Source organism: Salvia hispanica, chromosome 1 (assembly GCF_023119035.1).
Source record: "Salvia hispanica cultivar TCC Black 2014 chromosome 1, UniMelb_Shisp_WGS_1.0, whole genome shotgun sequence".
NCBI lineage: Eukaryota > Viridiplantae > Streptophyta > Magnoliopsida > Lamiales > Lamiaceae > Salvia > Salvia hispanica.
In genome coordinates this window covers 53,085,241-53,108,352 of record NC_062965.1, presented here as the reverse complement: position 1 = coordinate 53,108,352, position 23,112 = coordinate 53,085,241, and the positions used below count along the sequence as shown (strand labels likewise).

Sequence of the window (23,112 nt, the reverse complement as noted above, 5' to 3'; positions counted from 1 at the left end):
ATTTATCAACTACTCCATATATTAACTCGTTAATGAAAATTAGGAAACAGTACTCTCTCCATTTCAGGTCAATTGAGTATTGTTTTTAGGGCATCCACAATGGGACGCTCTAAGCGACGCCCTATGCACGGGTCAGCATTTTATCCTCCTCCTATTCCACCTGCAGTGGGGCGGACTATAGCCCGCCCTAAGCGACGCCCTAAGCATTTTATTTCTATTTTGTATTTATATTTTTATGTTTGCAAATGTAAAAATAAAAATAAACATATAAAAACAACACAATTAAAGGGAAATTCTAAATTTACTTAATTAAAAAAAATTTACAAAATAAGAAATAAAAAAAAACACTAAATACAAAAAAAGGAGGCTAGTCTAGAGAAGTCCCAACTTGCGGCCGAGGCCATCGATCATCCGCTGGATGCCCTCGATATGAGCCGGGTTGGTCGCCTGCATGAGGGCGGTGTGCGCGTCCAACAACGTCGTGTAGTCGGAGGAGGCCGCCAAATCCGCGTACGCATGGGCTGCAGTCGAAGTCGCGGACGGCGTCGAACTCGGGGTCGGCGACGGGGCCTAGTCAGGCGGCGCGGCGGAGGAGGATGTGGCCTTGCCCTTGCCCTTGCCCTTGCCCTTGGCAGCCTTGACGCCGTGGGGACGCCGGGAGGACATCGGTGTGCCGGAACTCTCATCCTCGAACACCGGACTGTTGAGGTCCATTGGAGACGCGCCGCTATCGCTACTTGTATAATCAGCGAGGGTGCGCTTCGACGCCCTCCTCCTCGCCGCCGTCAATTGGGGAATCACACCACCAACGAACTTATGCTTGTCCCTCAACAGCGCCCAGGACTGGTAGTGCTTGAAATCGCCGTACAATTAAATGTACGACTGCATCGTTTTGTCCCGCACATCCACGAGGCTCTCGCCACTGGCCTGCTCCCTCTCGCACTTCTCGTACTCCCCCGCGAAAAACATTACTTGCTTCTTTATTTGATCCCAGTGCTTGCGGAGCTGCTCCCTGTGGCGCTTGTACGCGTACGCCGGCTTGGCCGTGTTGTATTTCTCGGCGATGCGCTCCCAATACGCAGTCACCTTCTGGTTGTTGGCGTACACCGGATCCTCCGAAACATCAATCCAACATCTCGTCAAGACGATGGATTCGGGGTCGGAGTAGTTCGTCCTTCCCGGGGCAAACTCTTCACACGCCTCCGTGGTAGGCAACTTCTGGGCTCGTGCCTTGGTCAGCTTCTTCTTGGTGGCGGACCCAGATACGGCGGCGGCGGAGGGGCGGTGGGGAGAAGGCTCCATCTCGGACAACCCATACGAATCGGTGCTGAAGTCGGGATCGTACTCGGCGTTGGTGTCGAATGGCCGGTATTCTTCGGGTTCTGTACCCGGCCATCGTGCACCACCGAACATCGGACTATTCGGATAATCTCCGGAATCCATTTTGCTTGAAATGTAGAAAATGTAGTGAATTTGAGAGTGAAGAGTGAAGTGAAAAATGAAGTGAAATGAAAGGAATATATAGGTTTTCAAAATTTAATAATATTTTTAAAAAAACGGAAACGCGTCGCATCGTCCGTGACCCATCGTCCACGTCGTCCACAGTGGCGGACGATGGGTATCCTCCGCGCATCGTCCGCGGACGATGGGTAATCCATCGTCCACGGTGCTGCAGTGGTCGCATCGTCCGCCCCATTGTGGATGCTCTTAATTTGGGACATTCCATGCTTAATTCAATGACGGACGCAGGAATTGAAACTCGTGGGGTCGAATACAATAGAAAATAATAATAAATAATATTTAAATAATTATTTTTTTTAAAATATTTACTTTAAATAGTTTATTTCTAATTAATTTTTTTTTTTTGAAGTTATCCTTAAATATTTTAAAACTAATCTTATTGATGTTTATCAATAATATTACAAAAAAATTAAATAAAAATATAATGAAATTACCATTAATAAAATAATAATAGAATTATAATTACTCTTAATTAATTTATAACTCTTTTAACTCTCATCACTTTTTAGAGTAGGCCCAATTATTTAGCCCATTTCATACAAAAGTAAAGTCATCTCCAATCATTTACACCAAACTCAAACTCATTTTGAGTACATATTACATCAAAAAATAATTTTACTCCAACCATTTACACCAAATTAAATATTTACATCATTTTTGGGATTTTGTCTCACAAAACTTTTGTATAACACCAAATATGGTGTTGTTTCATAAAAAAACACCAAAAATGGGTTTGAGTTTGGTGTATGGTTGTAGAAGATTTCTACACCAGAACTCATTTTTGGTGTATGATTGAAGATGGTCTTAGAATTAGAATTTGGAACACACGTCTTCTTCTACATCGATTCTTTCCACAGCAGCTACCCCTCCCTCTTCCTCTCTATCTCTCATCTATTCTTTCTATTGTTATTATGTATATCTTTTATTTCCCGCAAAGGATGAAGAATTGAGGTGGAGATCTGTCTCTTGGCGTCAAGGCGGAGTTCCATGAGGTCGAAGGTGGAGTTGCACCGGATCTCAGAGGTTCTTTAATGGAGTTTCCGGCGGGTCTCGGCGGACGACGGTGGGGTCGGTCGACCCCACTCGACCCCACCTGGGTCCGTCACTGATGCTTATCAAGTCATAACCCCTTTTAGCAAAGAGTAACACATTTGTTACTCTTTACTTTATTTTCACTAGCAAAATGTAACATATTTTTTCACTATTACTCTATTCTCTCTACTTTTTCCTCTTTCCTACCTTATTATCTAGGTATATTTAATATGTGCAAGAAATTGATTCTACTACAACGAGGAAGTAAGTTAGATATATTCAAAATGAAAATCAAAACTGTTCACTGTTTAAACTATAAATAGAAGTAGCATCGAGAAAGTTCCAGTTTGAATGAATGTATGATAATTGATATGACCCACTCAAACACACGTCTCTGATACGCATTGCCGTTGGCAACCCTAAAATCTCAGCCATCAATTCACCATGTGATTCCAAAAAAACAATAGTTTAGTTGGCTTCCTTACCATGGCATATGCTAGAATAATTTAATTAAAATAAAACCTAAATTAATGATAGTTAAACTTGCTTTATGTACATACTCCCTCTGTCTCCCTCTGTCCCACTAGAGAAACGTTTTCCTTTTTGGGTTATCCCATTAAAAATGAAACGTTTCTTAAAATAGAAATAACTTTATCTCTACTTTTCTCTCTTTCTTACTTTATTCTCTCTTCTTTAACTCACAAAACAACACTACATAAAATCTTGTGCCGAAAAGCAAACGTTTCATATTTATTGAGACGGAGGGAGTACATTTTTTGTCGTAAACAAATGGTCATTTTACAAAATTGATCTAGAACAAATACTTTTCAAAAATCGAGTCTCAAACAAACGAAAATGTTGCATGAGTCGTCCTTAGGCAGCGTATCCCACTGCGGGTGGGTGCTGGGTCCTTCGTTGGACAAGATCATCAAAAATGTGGCACAGCGGAAGCACTCTCAGCTCGTTTCACCTACATCTGCTCTCGACAAGCTCGAGGCTCTTTCCAATGACCCCTCTGATCCCGCCTCCTGCTCCCTTCCTTCGGCCTCTCTTCCTTCATTAATTTTTTATCTAATCAAACAATACCGCCTGATTTCCGCCAAGAAATACAATGGAGTACTACAATATTAGAAAACAAAGCCCACCCCAGTATGATTCCAACATGTCCTTGTATGGTAGGGCTCTCTCCTCTGCCGCCGCTTCTCATCCGACCTACGCTCAACGGTCCTTACTGTACCCTAAGATCGGCAGCGCCGTATCATGTCTGCAATCCTGTCTCACCATGTTATGCCTCCCGGCTTCTTCGGCGACGTTTTCGTTTGTTTGGGAATCAAATTTTGAAAAGTCTTCGGCGACGTTTTCGTTTGTTTGGGAATCAAATTTTGAAAAGCGAATGTTCTTGGCCAACTTCGTAAAACGGCACTAAAACCAAAAATATACTCTAGCCACGGCTGCAAAACCAAAAGTATACTCCAAAACCAAAAGTATACTTGACCTAAAATCGAACAAGCACACAAGCATATGTTGGGTGGGATGTGGAATAAATGAAATGGTGGTGTCCTTTATATTTTCTCGTAAAATCAGTTACATTCAATATAGGAAATAAATAGAGGCATTGTACAGTTTTCACTTTTCAATGTGCAATGCCCTAAATTTATTTTCTAATGGAAGATAGGAAGGAGGATAATTAATCCTACTCATCCAAACAAACAAATAATACTAATAATGAATTGAATAAACACTATATGATTCTTTATCAGAGGTACATTACTTATCGAACGTGCCACCATTCAACTCTCACTCTCCCTCTCTCTGAATAAATTATAAATATGTTAAAGGAAGAAAAACGCAACGAAGGCGTGGAGTTAGCGTGGGCCGTAGTCGAGGTTCTCCCAAGCGAATGGAACCACACAGCCGACATAGGGGTGTCCTCTTAGGAAGACACAGACACAGACACACACAGCAGCAACGAGGAGCATTGAATGTATGTAAGGTTGTTGAAGCAATCCTTGCGAGCCTCCATACCTTTTGCTTTCTAGTCGATACTCTGCAACTGCACACCTGGAGCATTTTCCCTTCTCCTCTACTTCCAATGGCTTCCTCTCATTCTCAATTGGTACGCACACCTCACCATTTCTCATTTCTGCAACTTTCCGCGCAACAAGCTCATTGTAAGAATGATTGTTCCTCATCAAGGCATACGCATATGGAGACAATCCGTTGACATCCAAAGCAGAATTCCAGCTTTGCAGACCAACCTACACGAGTATTATGGTGAAGAATGTCATTTGCAGTTCACTGTTACAGTTGTTGAGGAAGAAAACAAAATGGTACCTACCTCCTGAGGATCACTTATTAGGGCATCGATCAAGTCTTCTGAGGAAGTTGCAGACGCAGCCAGATGCAAGGGAGTGAGACCACCAGGTCCAGCTAAGTTAGGTGTGAATATGTACTTCTCAGAAGCATCATCAGGATCGATAACAGAGTAATGGATCAGCAAATCAATCATCCTCCTGCACCTCCTTCTCACTGCCCTGTTCAAGGGGTGAATTTCCCATAGCATTGTCATAGATTCCATTACTAACCCTTTCCTCCCCAAATTTAGTTCTAGTAGGATGTCCAGGAGAGTTTTTACCAAAGCACAAAAGTCATGCTCGACAGTGAATATAAGAAGAAATTTGAACCGATTAAGCCTGTAATCTGGGATCTCATACAATGTAGAGTTTCTCTTTCTTTGAAATAGCCAACCAAGTTCATCCAAGAAACGAACGACTTCTTCCCTCGACCAAGACCTTTCTGTACTCTCAAGGTGATCACCACCAACTTCAGCACTGCCATTGATATGAGGCTCAAGGAGCCCCAACTCATAGCAGATGGTATTATCAGCTATTATTACTGGGAATGTAGTGCCTCTAAAACTATTTTCAACCTGTAACATTCAGAATGTCAATGATCCACATGCATTGTTATTTTCATCCAGGGGTGGGTGGTGTGATAAGAACCGAAAGCTCTGAAAATTGATACCTCAACAAAGCAGCGACCAAGCATGTTACTTGTTCCATCTATCTTAAAGCCACTCAAGATTATTTCATCGAGTGCAGCGTCTTGGCACATTGATGCGCAAACTTCTTCTATATTATACCCATCTGCATGTGTGCAGTGTACCCTGTGCATAAAAAAAGAAAGTTGCATAATGAAAGAAAAGGAAGAATCAACAATTACTGTTCAACTGAATACCGATCGCACATACTTGGTCCCTTGGGTTGTCAAACCTCTCCCCCTCAATACAAGAGAGGTCTCTTGCCCGGAAACAACCGCAACAGGAGACACTGATACCAGTTCTGGCATAGCAAAGCCTTTCAAAGTTTTGTAGAGACGGATTTTCCCTGAAGATGCATAAATGTAAGGAATAAGTACAAAGAGAAAGTTAAGAGAACTCAGTGAAATAAATGGAATTAAGAAAATTAAAATTCTTCAAAGAAACGAATATAAAGGCTAAAACTAGCAACATCCTCAGCCTAGTAATGTCCTAAAACCTTCAGTGGTTGGAATGACAAAGAAATACAAAAGGAACAAGGCTTACCATCTTTATAGGAAGCCATTTGTCTCTCAGTGCAAACCAAAAATCTTCCATTTCCCCAGAAGCTTATGTCAGCACCTTTTACTAAAGAGCTGACACAGTCAAAAAGGTTTTCTTCTATCTGCAGCAAGAAAGAAAGCTGGTCAATAAAAAGCCACACTAGCGAGGAATCTCTATCTCAGAAATGCACTCACGTGATCCCAGGCATACAATGGCATAGATAGATACAATGAGAGGACTATGCAACCAGGCCTGATAAAGCTCTCCATTTCTGATGGACTGTTAGAAAGCCAATTGAATATCTGAAAGTAGAAGCACCAATGCCATTAGGTCTTTCCTACAATTGTCCAGATGGCCAAACTAAAGGAACAAATACTAACCTGAGTTCGTAAAGAGCAAGGCAAATGGCTGGGATCCTTGTCAAATAGTTTGAAAATGATTCGACCAGTGCGATCCTAGTAAAAAGATGTGAAAACTGTTAAGATATGCTAGGTAAACTAAGAAGAGAAGCCACGATAAAAATATTGGTAAAAGATACCAAGACAATGGTCCGCGAGTACCTGAGAATCAGAATTCAGACTGGGTGGTGAATGATCAGTTCCGGAAGAAGATGCATAACCAGCTTGGTATGGAGAACTTTGAATCGAAGCATTTTCAGCAGGCTGAATTGAGCCACCAAAAAGCCGAAGTGATGTACTGCACCCATTGCTCATGGTTGATTTTGCACATGCAAGTTCATCTTCACTATTTATAAAATGATTGCACTTCATAGTGTCTCCTGAAGTTCGCATAGGAAATAGATCACGCACAAGAGGTGGTGAAGATGTGGGTGATATATCTTGTGAAGGATTACTACTGCTGGATGAAGGGTAGGTTGCATTTAACGGCAACTTCCTTGAACTATTATCTTCAGGTGATGAACTAAACAACTGTAAATGCAGACTTGGACATGTCTCTGGAACATGACAATCTACTTCTTCCATGGGTGAATTATGGCAACTTGTACTACTCCACTCACCTCCAACGGAACCTTTTTGTGTATCTAGACGTGTGGCATTGTCAACATCGGGTGATTTACTTTTTTCAAACTCACTTTTCTCTTTACTTGGTTGAGATTGTATTTCCAAGGCATCAGAAGGCACTCCAGGAGCACCTGAAAGACCAGCAAGTAAGTCCATGGTCGATGGGGAAGAAGCATTTGCACTCATTTGGTTCTGGTTTTCAGAATGTGCATGATCAGATACACTTCCACTTGTAGACTTCAAATGAGGTAGCTTGGCTGCTATGATTGCCGGCAATGGCAAGGAATTTATTTTACTAAGAATTTGTACTAGCTGATCTTTATCAGGTAGAGAGGAGACTTTAGCATTCCTGTCCTCTGGGTTCCCTATGATTTACAGAAATAAACAATTAGCAGAATGTCTAATGCATGTATGCAAGTACTTCTAAGGACAGCACAAGAGCTACCAACTTAATTTAGCAAATTCAGACTACAGAAGAATCTTAGTTGAAAACACTTCACAGTTAAAAAAACTTTAGTAGCTAGCATTATACCTTGTGGACGAGTTAGTGCTGCCAGTAAATTGATGACATCCACCTCGCAGTTGATATCATTGTGGGAACCACTGGGAACTGGCACCCGTGGAGTAGCATCTTCTGGCTGAGTTTTCCTCCTCCTTCTATTATGTCCAGCAAGTCTGCGCCTACAGCTTCTCTTTCCATCATCAAATTCAGAAAGTGGGTGAAACCTGATATAATAGAAAGAAATTAATACTACTGAATATTCAACATGTGAATCACCACAGAATTTTAATACTAATGCGATCCACAATGCTTAATGAAAATGATCAATATCACAAACCTACTGCACTGTTGGCAGAACCTTTGCATCTGTCTTCCCACTAAAGCTTTACCAGCTTTGCTGTGCACCTCACACACCTTGTGTCGCCGGTGATAATCCTTGGCAGTACAGAGATCTTCCTTGCAATCATCTACTTGACACATAGGACGGTTAGCAGTACTAGGTGATCCAGACCTCACTCTCTTGCTGGGCCTCGACACAGGATGTGTCTCTTCCATTAAATTCATGCTACCATGGCTGCCATTGCTCGTGACTTGTTGTTCTCCACCTCCAAGCTTCAGTAGAAGATTATCATCATCTTTTCCGATTTGAATATGCTCTGAGGGATGTAAAGAACTATTCTGTGCTTCATTGTTCCTTGACAAGTCTGGTGGCACCTGTGAGCCTCTTTTCACTTGGTCTCCATCACATTGCAATGGTCTAGCAATAAACCTTGAACTATCCCAATCCCAGGACTTCGGATTCCAATTATCCAGAGGGTTCTGATTAACATAACAAGAAGAGTAAAAAGGCACACTTCGTTTCTTCACTATTGGACGTGGACTGCAAAATCTTTGTGCCAGTGCTTGGTGGATGACAACTGGGGAAGCTACTTGTGCACCTGCCTCGTCCATATGAACAAGATAACAACTCTACAACTCCTGAAAATATAAAATACAACCTCATCATACAAGAAAGTTAAGGATATCCATATTTGTAGCTAATAGGTGTTGAAACACAAGTTCTAGGGAAAATTTATTGGATTAATGTTAAACGTAATGAACTGCTATTTGCTAATATCACTTGCTGACCATAAACGTGTATACTCCCAATTCCCAATCAGCAAGTCATAAACCAGAACATTTTTACTTAAAAGTAGAGCAGGGTAGATATGTCACCGTTCTGATTTGGACTTAACATTCTGTTACCCTAACAAATTTGTTACCTTTGCCCATACAACCAATATATTTACTGGTCAGCTATGGCTCCGACGAAAATAAACTCGGTAAAGTTATTGATGATAAAAAAAAAACAAGCTTTGGATAATTTATACAGTGGTGTGCCTAACACCAACACAAATCTGTACATAGTCGATGATTCAGAATATAAGTAGCCTAATAGCAAAGAATATTAGCTGGAAAGGATTATGAATCCCAGTATTCCCCAACATATGAGTATATAAAAAGATGAGTAATTTCTTTGAACCAAAATTCTCGAAAGCTGAATCAAATTGTAGCTGAAGCTAGTCGCCTAGGGAATTAAAGGGAAAGAACAAATTGAGTGCAGGCCAATCAGTAATGATACTATGAGGTCAGCAAAAGGTGAAATCAATATAGTAATCTCCAATCACAGACATACATATGGAAGATGGAGGAAAAGAGGGCACCTTCACGGATCAAGGGATTTCATCGAAAATAGTCGGTTTTGATTCGACTCATCTGAACATTCAAAATCAGAGTCAAGATTTTTGACTTGAGAGCTACCAGTAGTCGTCGTCTTCCCTCTGATGACTCAATTAAGAGTAGTAGATTTTTCAAGGGGTTTGGCAGAGACGGACTGAATCTTCCAAAAAAACGAAGAAAGTAAGGGGAGATCTATGAAGGTAAAGGAGGAGTGAGAAGAAGATGAATGGATTGAGCTTTTCTCTCTCTATATTTTATTTTGTTTTACACATTTACCTTTGTCGTCCATCTTTCTACCATGCTTCTCTTCGCATTCGTAACTATGTTGATCGAAGCTTTTCACTATTCACTTTTTCAATTGTTATAACAGAATTTGCATTTTAAATAAGTCGCGAGTATTTTTTTAATTATTCTCTAATTCCATATTTTTATTTAATTTGTATTCATAAAATAAAAATAATCTTTAAAAATTTGAAAATTACTTAATATAAGCTCCTAAATTACATTTAATTAAAAATTACTTTACATTAATTATAATTATAAAACTATGTGACTAAAGATGACACACTTTTACTTATAGTTTATCTCAACCAACATATTTTGGTAACTTTTTCTCTAATTAATACACTCAACCATTTTTTTTCTCTCCAATTAAACACTTACACTCACTATTTCTCTCTTCAATTAACCACATTAACAAACAATTCCTAAAATCTCGGTCCGACTAAAAAATGTGTCATCTTAGTCAAGACGGAGGGAGTATATAAATTGTGGTTGTGTCGTTACTTAATTTGTTCTCATAATTTGTTCATGTCAAATTGTCAACTATGAACTTAACTTTGCGAAGAGAAGCATGTCAAGTCGTTTTTTTTTATAAATTGAAGCGGCACACTTTTGAGATGAGGCGATTCCTAAGCTATAATCAGCTTTTTCTTCTGCATGATCAAGCATTTTGTTTAATTCATCTTTTTTATCATGGTATATGTGCATGCGATGCGAGACCAATGCCTACACACAAGTGGAACGGAAAAATAAGAGTTACATCCCTGTTTGATGAAGCATAGCACTCGTTGCATCTTTCTTTCAAGCACTTGTAACGTGACAGATAAAAGTGGACGAGGCTAACTCTTTTGGGTCTTCACACCCTTATCCTTATGACTGTATAAGTTGTGGACGTTTCGAATTTTTGCCTGTGAGGCACGTGTGATGAATGAATTGTAAATACTCCAATAAATTAGCAAAATTGCGTTGTTGAATAAAGTAATGAAACAACTTACCATAATTAAATGAGATGGGCCATCTCATATCTAAAAGACATTTTCTCTTCACTTAGTTTTCTTTTTTTGTGTGCTCTTCATCATTACTCACTTTTTCCATTTCACCACACCATTTAGATATATAAATATATTTCCTTTGTTCCGCAAAACTATAATAGTTAGGATTGACATAATTTTTAATACATAATTACTAAAGTAAGAAAGAAGAAGTAAAGTTAGTTGAAATTGTATAGTGGATGGTGGAATCCATAAATAAGAAAGTAAAAGAGAAGGAGAAAAAGATTATCATAAACAAATATGGACTATTTCTATGGAACGAAGAAAAAAAAATGGCTTATTTATATGACACAGTGAAGCCCACAATAAAGCTATGGAGGGCTGCCTATTTCTAGGGATTTGTTATCCTTTTATTTATTTTCCATATCTTTTAGTTAATTAAAATAAAGAGTTCTTTTCAATTGAAAAAATTACTCTATCAGTAGTCTATTTAATAAAATTTGTTCAAGGAGATAGGGCATCATTTTGGCCAATCAGTTGTTGATTTCAATCAATAACCAAGATACAACGACGAACAATAACTAAATAAAACGCAAGATCAACACCTCAACACTGGGGTTACGTGGTTCGACGCAAAAAATTCTACTTCCACGGAAAATTCACACGCTATCTTTATTCAACACCAACAGAGAATTCAAACAGGAACAAGTTACAATCACTCAAGAAAACAGAATGAGAATTTGAACAAGAATCAGCAAACACAAGCTGATCTTAGCAACTGGAATGAGAATCCTCTTCTTCCCAAATTGATCTACCCTTCTCACTCTCTCAATTTATTGATGATTGAAAAACTATCTTCTGACTATTCAGCTCCTTGAGCTACTTATATCAGTCCAAATCAACGGTTCAGATCAAGAGAAGAAACCCCCTTTTATCACAGCCGTCCGATCGTTGATTAGTTAAATCCAACAGCTTCAACAAACTTTCAGCTGCTCAGGTTCGATCCTTTTCAAGATCACTTTCCCAACAATCTCCACCTTGGTCTTGAAAACTGATCGCGTGCCATTTCCATTTCCAAACTCTACCTTAACAGTCAACCATCCCCACCAGCTTCAGGCAGTGCCTAAATTTCGAAACTGATAAGGCTTTTGTGAGAACATCTGCAACATTGTCTTATGTACCAACTTTCATCACTTTTATTTCCCCTCCTTCAATAACATCCCTTATGAAGAGCAATCTGATGTCAATATGCTTTGTTCTTTCGTGAAAGACTTGGTGTTTGGCAAGACATATGGCTCCATTGTTATCACAGAAAATGGTCAAAGATTCTTGAACTAATCCGAAGTCAGCTGTGATTCCTCCGAGCCACATTGCCTCCTTTACTGCCTCAGTGAGAGCAATGTACTCAGCTTCAGTTGTAGATAACGCCACCACAGATTGTAGAGATGATTTCCAGCTGACAGCTCCACCAAATAACTTGAAGATGTACCCGGTCTGAGATTTTCTGCTATCAATGTTGGAGGCAAAATCTGAATCGCAATAGCCCATCATAGGATCTGCCTCACCATTCTCTGACCTTCTGTACTCAATTCCCATTTCTTGTGATCCCTTCAAGTATCTAAGCATCCATTTAATGCAAGCCAATGCTCTTTGCCATGCTCTTTCATAAATCTACTTGTTATGCTTATAGCATGTGCCAAATCCGGTAAGCTCAATGCTATACATGACACTGCCTATGATGTTAGAGTATGGAATCAAACTCATCTCTGCCCTTTCTTCATCATCTTTGGGAACATGAGTGGTTGACAACTTAAAATGCTGACCAATAGGAACAGATTTTTCAATAGAGTCTTGCATCTTGAATCTGCTAACCACCCTTTTTATGTAGTCAGCTTGTTTCAAATATAATCTCCCTTCCTTTCTGTCCCTCAATATATCTATCCCCAATATTCTTCTTGCCTCTCCCAGATCTTTCATTTCAAATCTATTCTTCAAGCTTTCTTTTATCTCTTGCACCTCAGTCAATGTTGCAGCAGCAACTAGCATATCATCAACGTATATGACTAGAAAAGCTACTGCCTTTCCTTCTTTCACCATGATGTATACACAATTGTCATAGGCAAATTTCTGAAAACCAATATCAGCAAGGTAGGAATCAAAAGTTTTATACCATTGTCGGCCGCTATGCTTTAGACCATAGATGCTCCTTTTGAGCAAGCATACCTTGTCCTCTTGTCCTTTCACCTCAAAACCCTCGGGTTGCTCCATGTAGATAGTATCTTCTAACTCTCCATTGAGGAAGACAGTCTTCACATCAAGCTGGTGAAGTTCTCAATCTAACTGATTAACCATGGCCAACATAATCCCGATTGAACTGTGCTTGAGTACAGGAGAGAACACCTCGTTGTAATCAATTCCTTCTTTCTGAGTGTAGCCCTTGGCTACTAGCCTCGCTTTGAACCTGGTCTCACTTTTCAGTGCACCTTCAATCTTCTTTTTGAAGATCCATTTAGATCCTACAGCCTTCTGTATTTTGGACCTCTCCACTAGTATCAAGTACCATTTTTGAGTAGAGATTCTATCTCTTCTTGCATAGCTCTTATCCACTGAGCTCTTTCCACACTCTTCATTGCTTCTTGGAAGTTGGCTGGCTCATCATATAATATCTCCTCTGCAACACACAGAGCATAAAAAAACATATCAAAACCTTTATATTTCTCAGGCAACTTGCCCTGTCTCCTCGGTCTGTCTCTGGCTATTTGATATGATCCTCTTGCATTTTCAGTGTTTCTAGGTAGGCTAGCAAGGTTTGGTGATTCTGGTGAATCAGTAGGTACTCTATTTTCATATCTGTCAGGGGGCTCCACCTCAAGGTCATATTCCTGAGTTTCTGGCTCCCGTTTATTTGCTGCATAAGGCATTTTAGTCTCATCAAATACAACATCTCTGCTAATCAACAGCTTCTTAGACTCTTGATTCCACAATCTGAAACCTTTCACTCCTTGATATACCAGAAATACACATTTAACAGCTCTAGTACTTAGCTTGTCAGTTTTCACATGTGCATAAACTCTACAACCAAAAGGCTTGAGTCTAGTGAAGTCAGGTTTTTCACCATACCACCTCTGATCTGGAACTTGAAACTCTATGGCTGAAGATGGACATTTGTTAATCATCTTGGAGGTTGTCATTACTGCTTCTCCCCAGAAATATTTTGGCACTGAGGAAGCTAGGAACATGCATCTTACTCTTTCCATGATCGTCCTATTCAATCTTTCTGCCACACCGTTTTGTTGTGGATTCCTTGCTACAGTCTTGTGTCTTCTGATTCCTCTAGACTTACAATACTCATCAAACTCAGTTGAGAGATATTCTAATCCATTGTCGGTCCTTAAGCACTTGAGTGCATTCCCCCTCTGTCTTTCCACAAGTGTATGTCATTCTTTAAAATTCTTGAATGCTTCTGACTTATCTTTGAGTATGAACACCCATAGTTTCCTGGAGTAGTCATCTATGATGCTCATGAAATATTTTCCACCTCCTAAGGTGTGTGGCTGAGCTGGGCCTCAAAGATCACTGTGTGCATAATCTAATGGAGCTTTGGATGTATACTTCCCTTTGAGGTATGATAGTTTCTTGCCTTTACCCATGATGCAATCTTCACATTTTTGGAATGCATCAATATCATTGCAGTCAATGAAACCATCTTTCTGTAGCTGCTTCATTCCCCTCAGTCCCACATGCCCCAATCTCTTGTGCCACAACATTGCATCTTCAGTCTGAACTACACAAGCTTCACCCAACATAGGAGTTGCATCAAGATAATACAGGCTATTCCTTTTTACTGCAACCATGAGAACCTCAGTTCCTTTTACTATCTCTAAAACTTGATCACCAGATCTGAAAGCACACCCCTTTGATTGCAGCACTCCCAATGATATCAGATTCCTTTTGATCTCAGGAATCAGCCTGACCCAGTAAGAACCACAACTGATCCATTACTCAATCTGATTCTTATTTTCCCAATTCCTTGAATAGCACACATGTGATTATTCCCCAACAACACAGATCCTTGGACTGAATCAATCTCATGGAACCATTCCTTATGTGAGCAAATATGGAAACTGCAGCCTGAGTCTATTATCCAATTCCCAGTAGCACTACTGCTAACCACATTCAAAACATGCTCCACCTCTGGTTCTTGAGCTGTATCTGATGAACCTTGTGCCTGAGCTTCTTCATTCCGCTTTCTCTTCCATGAGAAGCAATTTTTCTTCAAATGACCAGGTTTCTTGCAATAATGGCAAGATCTAGTCTCCTTCTTGTCATCTTTGTCTTTACTCTTCTGAAAATGGGACTTGTTGCCTTTCCCTGATTGGATTTTCCTTTGACATTCTTGACACTCAAGATCTCCCCTACACCAGAACTTCCCTGAAACCCCAATGATTTCTGGAGATCCTTAGTTTTTAATGCAGACTGGACTTCGACAAGAGTAATGGCCTTTTCTCTGCCAAACAACATAGCATCTTTAAGATGCTCGAAGGATTTAGGTAAGGCATTGAGTAATGCAATGGCCTTATCTTCTTCCTCCATCTTGGCATCAACGTTCTCAAGATCATCAATCATCTTATTAAACTGATCAAGTTGCTCGGCTATCGGTCGTTCATCAGAAAATTTAAAAGAATATAGTCTATGTTTGAGATATAACCTGTTTGTTAAAGACTTCACCATGTACAGCTCTCCCAGTTTCTTCCACATCGAAGCGCCTGAATCTTCCCTCGCAACCTCCCTCAGAACTTTATCATCAAGGTTGAGGATGATCACACTATGTGCTTTCTTCAAGATTTGGAGCTGCTTCTCGGTCGGTTTTTCATCGGAGGCCAGCGGCTCAATGGCTTCCTCCAACCCTTGATGAGTTAGTAAAGCCTTCATCTTGATTTTCCAGACACCGAAGTCATTTTTCCCATTGAACTTCTCCGTTTCGTACCGCGCCGTTGCCATCTTTCACTCGATTCCCACAGGCGGCGCCAGTTGTTGATTTCAATCAATAACCAAAATGCAACGACGAACAATAAAGAAATAAAACGCAAGATCAACACCGGGGTTACGTGGTTCGACGTAAAAAGTCTACTTCCACGGGAAATTCACACGCTATCTTTATTCAACACCAACGGAGAATTCAAACTGGAACAAGCTACAATCACTCAAGAAAACAGAATGAGAATTTGAACAAGAATCAGCAAACACGAGCTGATCTTAGAAACTGGAATGAGAATCCTCTTCTACCCAAATTGATCTACCCTTCTCACTCTCTCAATTTCTATTGCTGATTGAAAAACTATCGTCTGACTATTCAGCTCCTTGAGCTACTTATATCAGTCCAAATCAACGGTTCAGATCAAGAGAAGAAACCCCCTTTTATCACAGTCGTCCGATCGTTGATTAGTTAAATCCAACAGCTTCAACAAACTTTCAGCTGCTCAGGTTCGATCCTTTTCAAGATCACTTTCCCAACAAGTTTCGGGACAGCAGTAGTCGTAGGCCTCTGCGGAGGATTTATATTTATGTTATTGTTCTTATTTCCCATTCAATAAAAGTGCCGAGAGATTCTTCCTTTTTCAGTTTTGTTTGCGACACAGTTGAGTGAGCTATTATTCAAGCACCTTTCGTGCTCGTCGCTTTTTTCTATGTTTGTACTAGAATAGAAATGCCAACTTTAAGGAAATTAATATCATATCCAAAAAATACTACTACTACTTCTACTAATTCTTTCAAATAGTCTACATACTGAGCGATACTAACTAGTAACACTAACCAACAGTATATATATACCAAATCTAGTAAAGAATATTTCTGCGACATAACATAAGAGTTATAAAAGTTATTAGGGTGATGAAAATCCACTTCATCTTCTTGTCTCTCGGAGTTGTTGTCTTTGCCTTTGCCTTTGCCTTTGCCTTTGCCTTCTTCTTGTTCCTTCTCTGAACACACAATGATCATTTCAGCTTAAAGATCATAGTACTATATGTTAACAATAATATTATAATTATACTAATACTAATACATGGTAATGTGAAGTTTAGTTTCTCACCTTTTCTATCTTTGACGCTTCTTTGAGCTTGAGCATGGCAATTTGTTGCTGCATGTTGAGTGAAGAAGGAGGTTCGCTTTGGTACTCAGGTGTTTCTATTTCATCTTGATCTCCCCCAAGCATGATTGAAGAAGAAGGTTCACTCTGGTTCTCGGCTGTTTCAATCTTCTTCATTTCATCATTGTTGAACTCTTGATTAGCAATGTTGAGTGAAAAACCATCCCTTGCAACTGTTGCAGCAGCCCTCTTTCTTTCCCTCAATCTTAATCTTTTCTGCCTCTTCTGCAATTATTCGAAAACAAGTAATTAGGAATGAATAATCAAATCAAAATGGTGTAGCTTCTCACCTTCTCTCTTTTTTCTTCTTCCCCCATTTCAACTTTCTGCTCTTTTCTCTCCATTTCTTCTACCTTGTCATTACTAACATCTTTCAAATCACCATTACTGTGCTTTGGTGTTACTACTGCAACACTCTCAACTTTGAAGCCACTAGCTTTGAGGGTTTCGTTTGGAGTCTGCAGACACCATATACCAAATTGAAACAAACTCAAATGAAACTATATATAGCTTTCCCAGAACAGCTGATCAGGAGATCATACCTTCAAATACTCCTCCGGAAACATCTCTTGTTCAATGGCCTCCTACAATAAGCCCAAATGTAAAAAAAATTAATAGTACTACTACTACTACTACTACTACTAAGTAGTAAGTATTGCATAACAAGTGCAAAGAGAAAGAAATACTTGGCCTTGGCGGTCCACAATCATAGACAGATGAGAATCTATTTCTTCGTACTTCAACTCATTTCCATGTTCATGACCATTCTGTTCATTCTAAGAGTAGAAATCAATGCTAGTTATTTTGTTAGTTATGCCAAACTCTAATGATGAATGAGACTCACCCGTAAATCTGCAAGACTGATTTGTTCCTTGAGAAATTTGTCATGAAAATTTGGAATGTTGATTGAAAAGAAGCTGGAGGCAAGCTCATGCTCATCAGTACTGAAAACCGAGGGTGCAATAGATTTCGCTTTGAGCTGTGTATCAGAATCACAATATTGCTCTCCATTGACATTAGATTTTTGTCCATTTACCTTGGTGGATATGTGGAATTTATTCTTGGGACAACATGGTTTTTTGAGTGCATCCACCCAAGTTGAAGGGCTTGGATCGAGAACTTTGATAGTATTTGGAGTAACAAGTGGAGGGAACTCATGGTTCCAATCAATGTCATTTTGAGTGGTTATAGCACCTCCCTCTCCCTCTCCCTCCACATTCACCTCAATACTTTCCTCTTCACTCAAATCGTTTTGAGTGGTTATGTCATTCAACTCCCCAACACCCACACACGTTTCAGCTTCAGCTTCAGCTTGAGTTTGAGTTTGAGTTTGAGTTTGTTTATCATCGCTTAGGACCAACAAATCCTTGCTAATAAGCATAGAGACATCACAATCACCCCTCATATTCTGTATCAACCAAACACATTAAAATCATTGATTAAACATACAAGCAATATTCCAATCACCTTCAAACTTATATGCGACTTCAAAATCAAACATACAATTACAAATAATAAGAATTACTATATATATATATATATGAATGAGAATTAACAAAATATTGCTAATTTAGAGTGCAGAGGTTTACGGGACGGCGGCGGTGGCGTATAGCGGTTTGGAAATAACGGAAAACCTGATCTCCTCCACTATATATCCTACTCCACTATATAATCTTATTACTCCTCCTCCCTATATATAAGACTAGGATTTATCATCTAATACAAATAGGATCAGGTTTATCTCTATCGGGAATTGTTTTATTTAATGTTAATAGTTACTATTAATTAGGATAATCGATTGGACAAATATCTTATTTTCAACATAGTTAGTAATAGTATGAAGGAATTTGTTTTTCTTTATTTTATAAATGGACCAATTAATAATTTATGGACTCTTATCAAATACAGTAAGTAATTTATGGGCTCCTGCAATATTGATATTTGTGATGGACCATTAATGAAAATAACTCTAATATAATTCTAAACAAAGAAAATGAAGAGAGTTCAACCGAAAACACGTGATCGTATGGCAAATGCAAATTGGCGCTTAAGAGAGCAACCTTGGAGAATACACACCTCGTATGTTTCCCATCCATACAGATACAATAATGCCCACCCAAATCCCCTGCTGCAGCCAAGCAAGGTTTTTGACGTCTATGTCTTTGCTACACTCGATCAGTGGCCGCGGTTTTTCTCAATCTTAATTGATCTACATCCATGAACAAGAACCACGAGCTTGCTAGCTTCTTGTATATCAGTGTTTATGTAATCTCTAACCAACTGAAAAGTGAACAACTATATATATGCATTTTGTACACACCTCCTCCTAGCTCTGAGATTTGAGATATTTTGGTTGATTGAATTTTGAATGTCTCAGCTGAACCTGAATTGGTGACAAATCAAGCTCTCTTTCCCGGAGACTCTGCCTCTACACATTTTCAGGAGTAGTAATTCTTGAAATCCCAGCTCATTTTCCTACCTTATTCTCACTAATTTAAATTTGATGAATTCTAGTAAACTGGCATGAATACCCACAGTGGCATCAGCTGTTGCTGGTCTGGATGAGAGTGAGCCTGCATCTTTTAGGGGAACTATGCTCTCTTGGCCTCAATATATATTGTTGTAGGTAGCTCTCTAGTTAGTAGTATCTTACTATTCACATTGAAATTTGCTGGAATAGTAACTGTTTCATTTCATGTCTTCAACATCATTTAGTCGAAAGCACTTAAATACAACAAATGAATTTCGTCTACAACAACATTATCACCTACTACAGTTGAACTACAACACAAGCTAACATCCAAAATCATTAAAAAGTAACCTGCAGATCTCCAATCAAAGTTTGTTAAACCATCAAGTAAGTCGAGCATTGTGTAGCGCTATTCATCCCTTAGTAATGTGCGTTCAATAAGAGACGAGCCACAGAAAAAATGTTGACCATACAGTGAGAGCAACAGAAGCCAATGAATAACACCATAACATAATCACAGAGCATTCCATCTCACCAGCACCAAACAATTGAGTTATTGTTCCTAACATATCACAAGTAGCAGTGCTCAGTCATTAACACAAACCAACATCTTTGAAAATTGAAACGGAGAGCTGACATACCAATGTTCATTGCAGGGGGAATGGCAAATTGCAGCAAAAGAACAAACTCATACAGTGGATTATCATGCACTAAACCCAACCGGATCGCCCCTTTAACCACTGCAATGCCTAACAGCGGCAGGGCAAGGTACCGAACACCTAGAACTCCAAAAATAACAGACTTCTGAATTCCCGAACCTCTTAAACCTGCAATAGTTGAACAAATTCATTACAAACAAAAAAACATCACAATGATTAATTTTCTATCAGGCATCAACCTCTTAAAAGGTTTCCACCCATGACAAGTGTGACAGCTGGAATGGCTCCATTCCTGCAATGATTGACAACAACTTAAGACTAAGGTTGCAACTGAGAATTAGGTGCTAGAAGACATTACCCGATCAGAAGTGCAGTGTCTTGTAGTACATGGAATGGAGCTTCATCACCGATTAGCAGTCCTCGGATTTGTGGCACGAGTCCAACTACAAACCCGACAAACTGTGGACAAAAAGATACTAATGTTTATCTAAGTAGTGATGCTGCATGTGTTCTGTATGCAAGCAAAGAAACAATACCGCTCCTGTCGTTGATGGTGCTAATATCTTCTTCAAGTTCATCTTATTGAAAACTGACCCTAATCTTTGCTTTATCTTGTCTGCTACAGAAACCTGCAATCAATCTTTTACATTTAAAAAATTACTTTGTGTAAAAGATGCAGAGGTATTACCTGATGAGGCTTGCTCTCAAATCCATGTCCTAATCCCATTTCATGGTCTTCAGTTTCAGAAAGTAAAGGATCTGTCAGGCTCTTCCCAGACGAAGACGGAGAGCCCTCTCTTGATGACTTATGGGTGGGAGAGTCAATGATCTCGACTTCTCTTGAGCTCCGACTTGAGGATACTCTAACGATATTGTATACATAGGACCACAGATAAATTGCTCCTATCTGAAGCATAACAAACACACTCTTGAGCTTAATACAAGTAGCATGTAGTATATGGATTTTCAAAACTTACTGCCATCGAGAGTGAGGCGTATGCCATTCCGTATTTGACGCAAACATCACTGTCGCCAAAAGGGCTTCCACTCTCTCTACACACTGCTGGGATTATAATCAGAAGCAGGTTTCCCAAGTTCCCTATTTACACAAATGCACTAGTATGTTAGGTCATTGGATTCAAATTACAAGAAGTTGCTTGATTTAAAACCAAGCATTTATTAGAAGAAAATTCAAGAATGTGGTCGGGACTGGCACACAACCTGCAGCACAACAACCTATAACGAGTCCATGAAGATGGGAAGGAGGTCTCGTGAATTGAATGACCACCCATCCTAGCACAGAACCAAAAATGAACGTGATGAGGATATTAAAGGGCATGAACCACCTGCAGTTAGATAATATTGCATGAGAGGCCGGGGAAACACAGAAGTGCATTATTGGTATGTGAAGAAAACTTACAACTCAACCATGCTTTCAAATGTTAATGTGCTGGCTAAGTTGCTGTAGACGAGGGCTGGGTTAAAAACAAAGAACGTAATCTGTCCACACAAGATAACAGGATCATTTACAACAGATTGTGTTATTGTTTGGAAACCAGTAGACGTTCAAAGGCAACAATATGCACATATAAATACTTTCTAACCATACAAATCTTCACAATCTAGCACTATGCACTGTCTTAATTCATTTTCTAGACATAGCATCTGAACATGCAAAACTTTATGACGAGAAAGTTTATTGTATTTTCCGACTAACATGAAAGACTGAAACAGAGAGAAGCACAAGAACAAGCCAAAAGAAACTTCATTTTCAATCGCCAACAACAAATTTCTGTTTAGAGATGCTACAATATCTAAATAAAGCTGTAACATACATAAGTAGCCAAAAATGAGGATATACATACACATCGGGCAATAAACTCGCAAAGCTTATGATGGACTAAAAACTAGAAGCACAACTTACATTGTTCAAATGCTTCCTAGCATCGTCTCCTAGAATGTTGACGCGATCCACAGCAAGATACGAGCCCAACGCAGTCACCAGAAGCACTTTCACCACAGGAACAGAAGACGCCGCGAATAGATCCAAAAGGGCCATTTTTGCACTTTCCAAACAGCAATACCTCAACCTTTAAGCTTTATACCATCAAAGCCTCTAAATCACAATAACATCAGTTTCCTGACATAGTTGCAATTGCAAACTTCTCATACTAGATAATTTCAACTTTTGTGAATATATTCCACCTTAGCATTAAGCCACCCTTTTTCTTGGATTCATTTAATATCCAAAATGCTACCATGATTTAGGCATTCCCTCATTATGCAACTCCAAATTTAGATATTAATTTCAAGAATTGCTACAAAAATTCGGGCTACTAGTTTGCATATTTACTGCCATATTTATACTTTAACAGAAGCTAGCTTGTACAAACAACACTTGAGACTTTTATCTTTTTGTGTCACGAGTTTTGTGGATAATTATGCACCACGCCAATCAGAATCAACCCATCGCAATCAAGACTATTCTAGAGAGAGAGAGATGAACTCTACCAGAATATGAAATCCGGATAGGTAGCAGCAACCATGAAAAGATATAATCTTTCCCAAAAAGAAAGAAGCAAAATCAACATGCAATAAGCATATATAGTACTAGTACATAAAAGTCCATCAAATTAGACATAAAATTAAAGGTACCTTGTGTTCAAGAAAATCACGCCATAAACGAATGATGTAGAAATTTCGAAATCAAAGTAGATCACGTTTCTTCATCCTCATTAAAGAAAAACTTCTAGATTGGAATTAAAAAAATCTTTAAGCATTTCCCAATAAATATATAAGACTGAAAAAACAAAGACCCTTTTTTTTATTTCCAAGAAACACACTGCTCACACAATTGGACTAAAAAGAGAAAAGATTACGCACGTATATCTGCTGCATGCAGCCGAAACGGCGTCGTAGGATTCGCATTTATAGGTGGGTCTCCTTGTCGTGACTGGCAGTATTGAAATTCCTTTTCTAATTGTTATTATTTTAGAGTTAACAAGAGTCATAAAGATAAAGTCACGCAGAAAATAGGATTAAAAAATTATGCATAATGAATCAAACTTCGTTACTACCACATGTCCACATCTCTTTGTTTTCTTTATTTAATAGTCATGAGAGGTAATCTATTGCTAACTAATTATCAATCTTAAATTGAGACTAATTTTTAACTATTAGATTAG

General features: G+C 39.1%; 3 protein-coding genes across 8 annotated transcripts; all 3 read right to left on the bottom strand.

Annotated features, from left to right (window-relative positions):
• Nucleotides 1–4,267: 4,267 nt before the first annotated feature.
• Nucleotides 4,268–9,652, bottom strand: LOC125221649 (squamosa promoter-binding-like protein 16). Of its 3 annotated transcripts, XM_048123852.1 has the most exons (12): nucleotides 9,361–9,652; nucleotides 7,995–8,635; nucleotides 7,688–7,881; nucleotides 6,694–7,520; nucleotides 6,514–6,588; nucleotides 6,328–6,435; nucleotides 6,137–6,254; nucleotides 5,804–5,939; nucleotides 5,578–5,719; nucleotides 5,268–5,482; nucleotides 4,892–5,087; nucleotides 4,268–4,811 (listed from the first exon to the last, which is right to left on the bottom strand). In XM_048123852.1, exons 2-12 carry the CDS (start codon nucleotides 8,606–8,608, stop codon nucleotides 4,419–4,421), a joined length of 3,018 nt encoding a protein of 1,005 aa, XP_047979809.1. In that variant the 5' UTR covers nucleotides 8,609–8,635; nucleotides 9,361–9,652; the 3' UTR covers nucleotides 4,268–4,418. The 3 variants fall into 3 exon arrangements, with proteins under 3 accessions (XP_047979809.1, XP_047979792.1, XP_047979800.1); XM_048123835.1 differs by having other exon boundaries at nucleotides 4,892–5,482; nucleotides 9,361–9,651; XM_048123843.1 differs by lacking the exon at nucleotides 9,361–9,652 and adding an exon at nucleotides 8,920–8,935 and having other exon boundaries at nucleotides 4,892–5,482.
• Nucleotides 9,653–16,446: 6,794 nt separating this feature from the next.
• On the bottom strand, nucleotides 16,447–18,512 carry LOC125189945 (titin-like). The gene is made up of 7 exons (XM_048087452.1): nucleotides 18,388–18,512; nucleotides 17,643–18,206; nucleotides 17,485–17,574; nucleotides 17,341–17,382; nucleotides 17,089–17,256; nucleotides 16,742–17,023; nucleotides 16,447–16,631 (listed from the first exon to the last, which is right to left on the bottom strand). The coding sequence occupies exons 2-7, from the start codon at nucleotides 18,201–18,203 to the stop codon at nucleotides 16,488–16,490; spliced, it is 1,287 nt and encodes a 428-aa protein (XP_047943409.1). The 5' UTR covers nucleotides 18,204–18,206; nucleotides 18,388–18,512; the 3' UTR covers nucleotides 16,447–16,487.
• A 244-nt stretch (nucleotides 18,513–18,756) lies between these two features.
• On the bottom strand, nucleotides 18,757–22,676 carry LOC125210647 (protein PIN-LIKES 3-like). Of its 4 annotated transcripts, XM_048110209.1 has the most exons (12): nucleotides 22,583–22,673; nucleotides 22,439–22,486; nucleotides 21,852–22,043; nucleotides 21,348–21,427; nucleotides 21,149–21,273; nucleotides 20,905–21,026; nucleotides 20,616–20,834; nucleotides 20,464–20,556; nucleotides 20,286–20,386; nucleotides 20,167–20,219; nucleotides 19,910–20,095; nucleotides 18,757–19,830 (listed from the first exon to the last, which is right to left on the bottom strand). In XM_048110209.1, the coding sequence occupies exons 3-12, from the start codon at nucleotides 21,984–21,986 to the stop codon at nucleotides 19,703–19,705; spliced, it is 1,242 nt and encodes a 413-aa protein (XP_047966166.1). In that variant the 5' UTR covers nucleotides 21,987–22,043; nucleotides 22,439–22,486; nucleotides 22,583–22,673; the 3' UTR covers nucleotides 18,757–19,702. The 4 variants fall into 4 exon arrangements, with proteins under 4 accessions (XP_047966166.1, XP_047966158.1, XP_047966174.1 ...); XM_048110201.1 differs by lacking the exon at nucleotides 22,439–22,486 and having other exon boundaries at nucleotides 22,583–22,676; XM_048110217.1 differs by lacking the exons at nucleotides 22,439–22,486; nucleotides 22,583–22,673 and adding an exon at nucleotides 22,133–22,402.
• Between the last annotated feature and the right edge of the window lie 436 nt (nucleotides 22,677–23,112).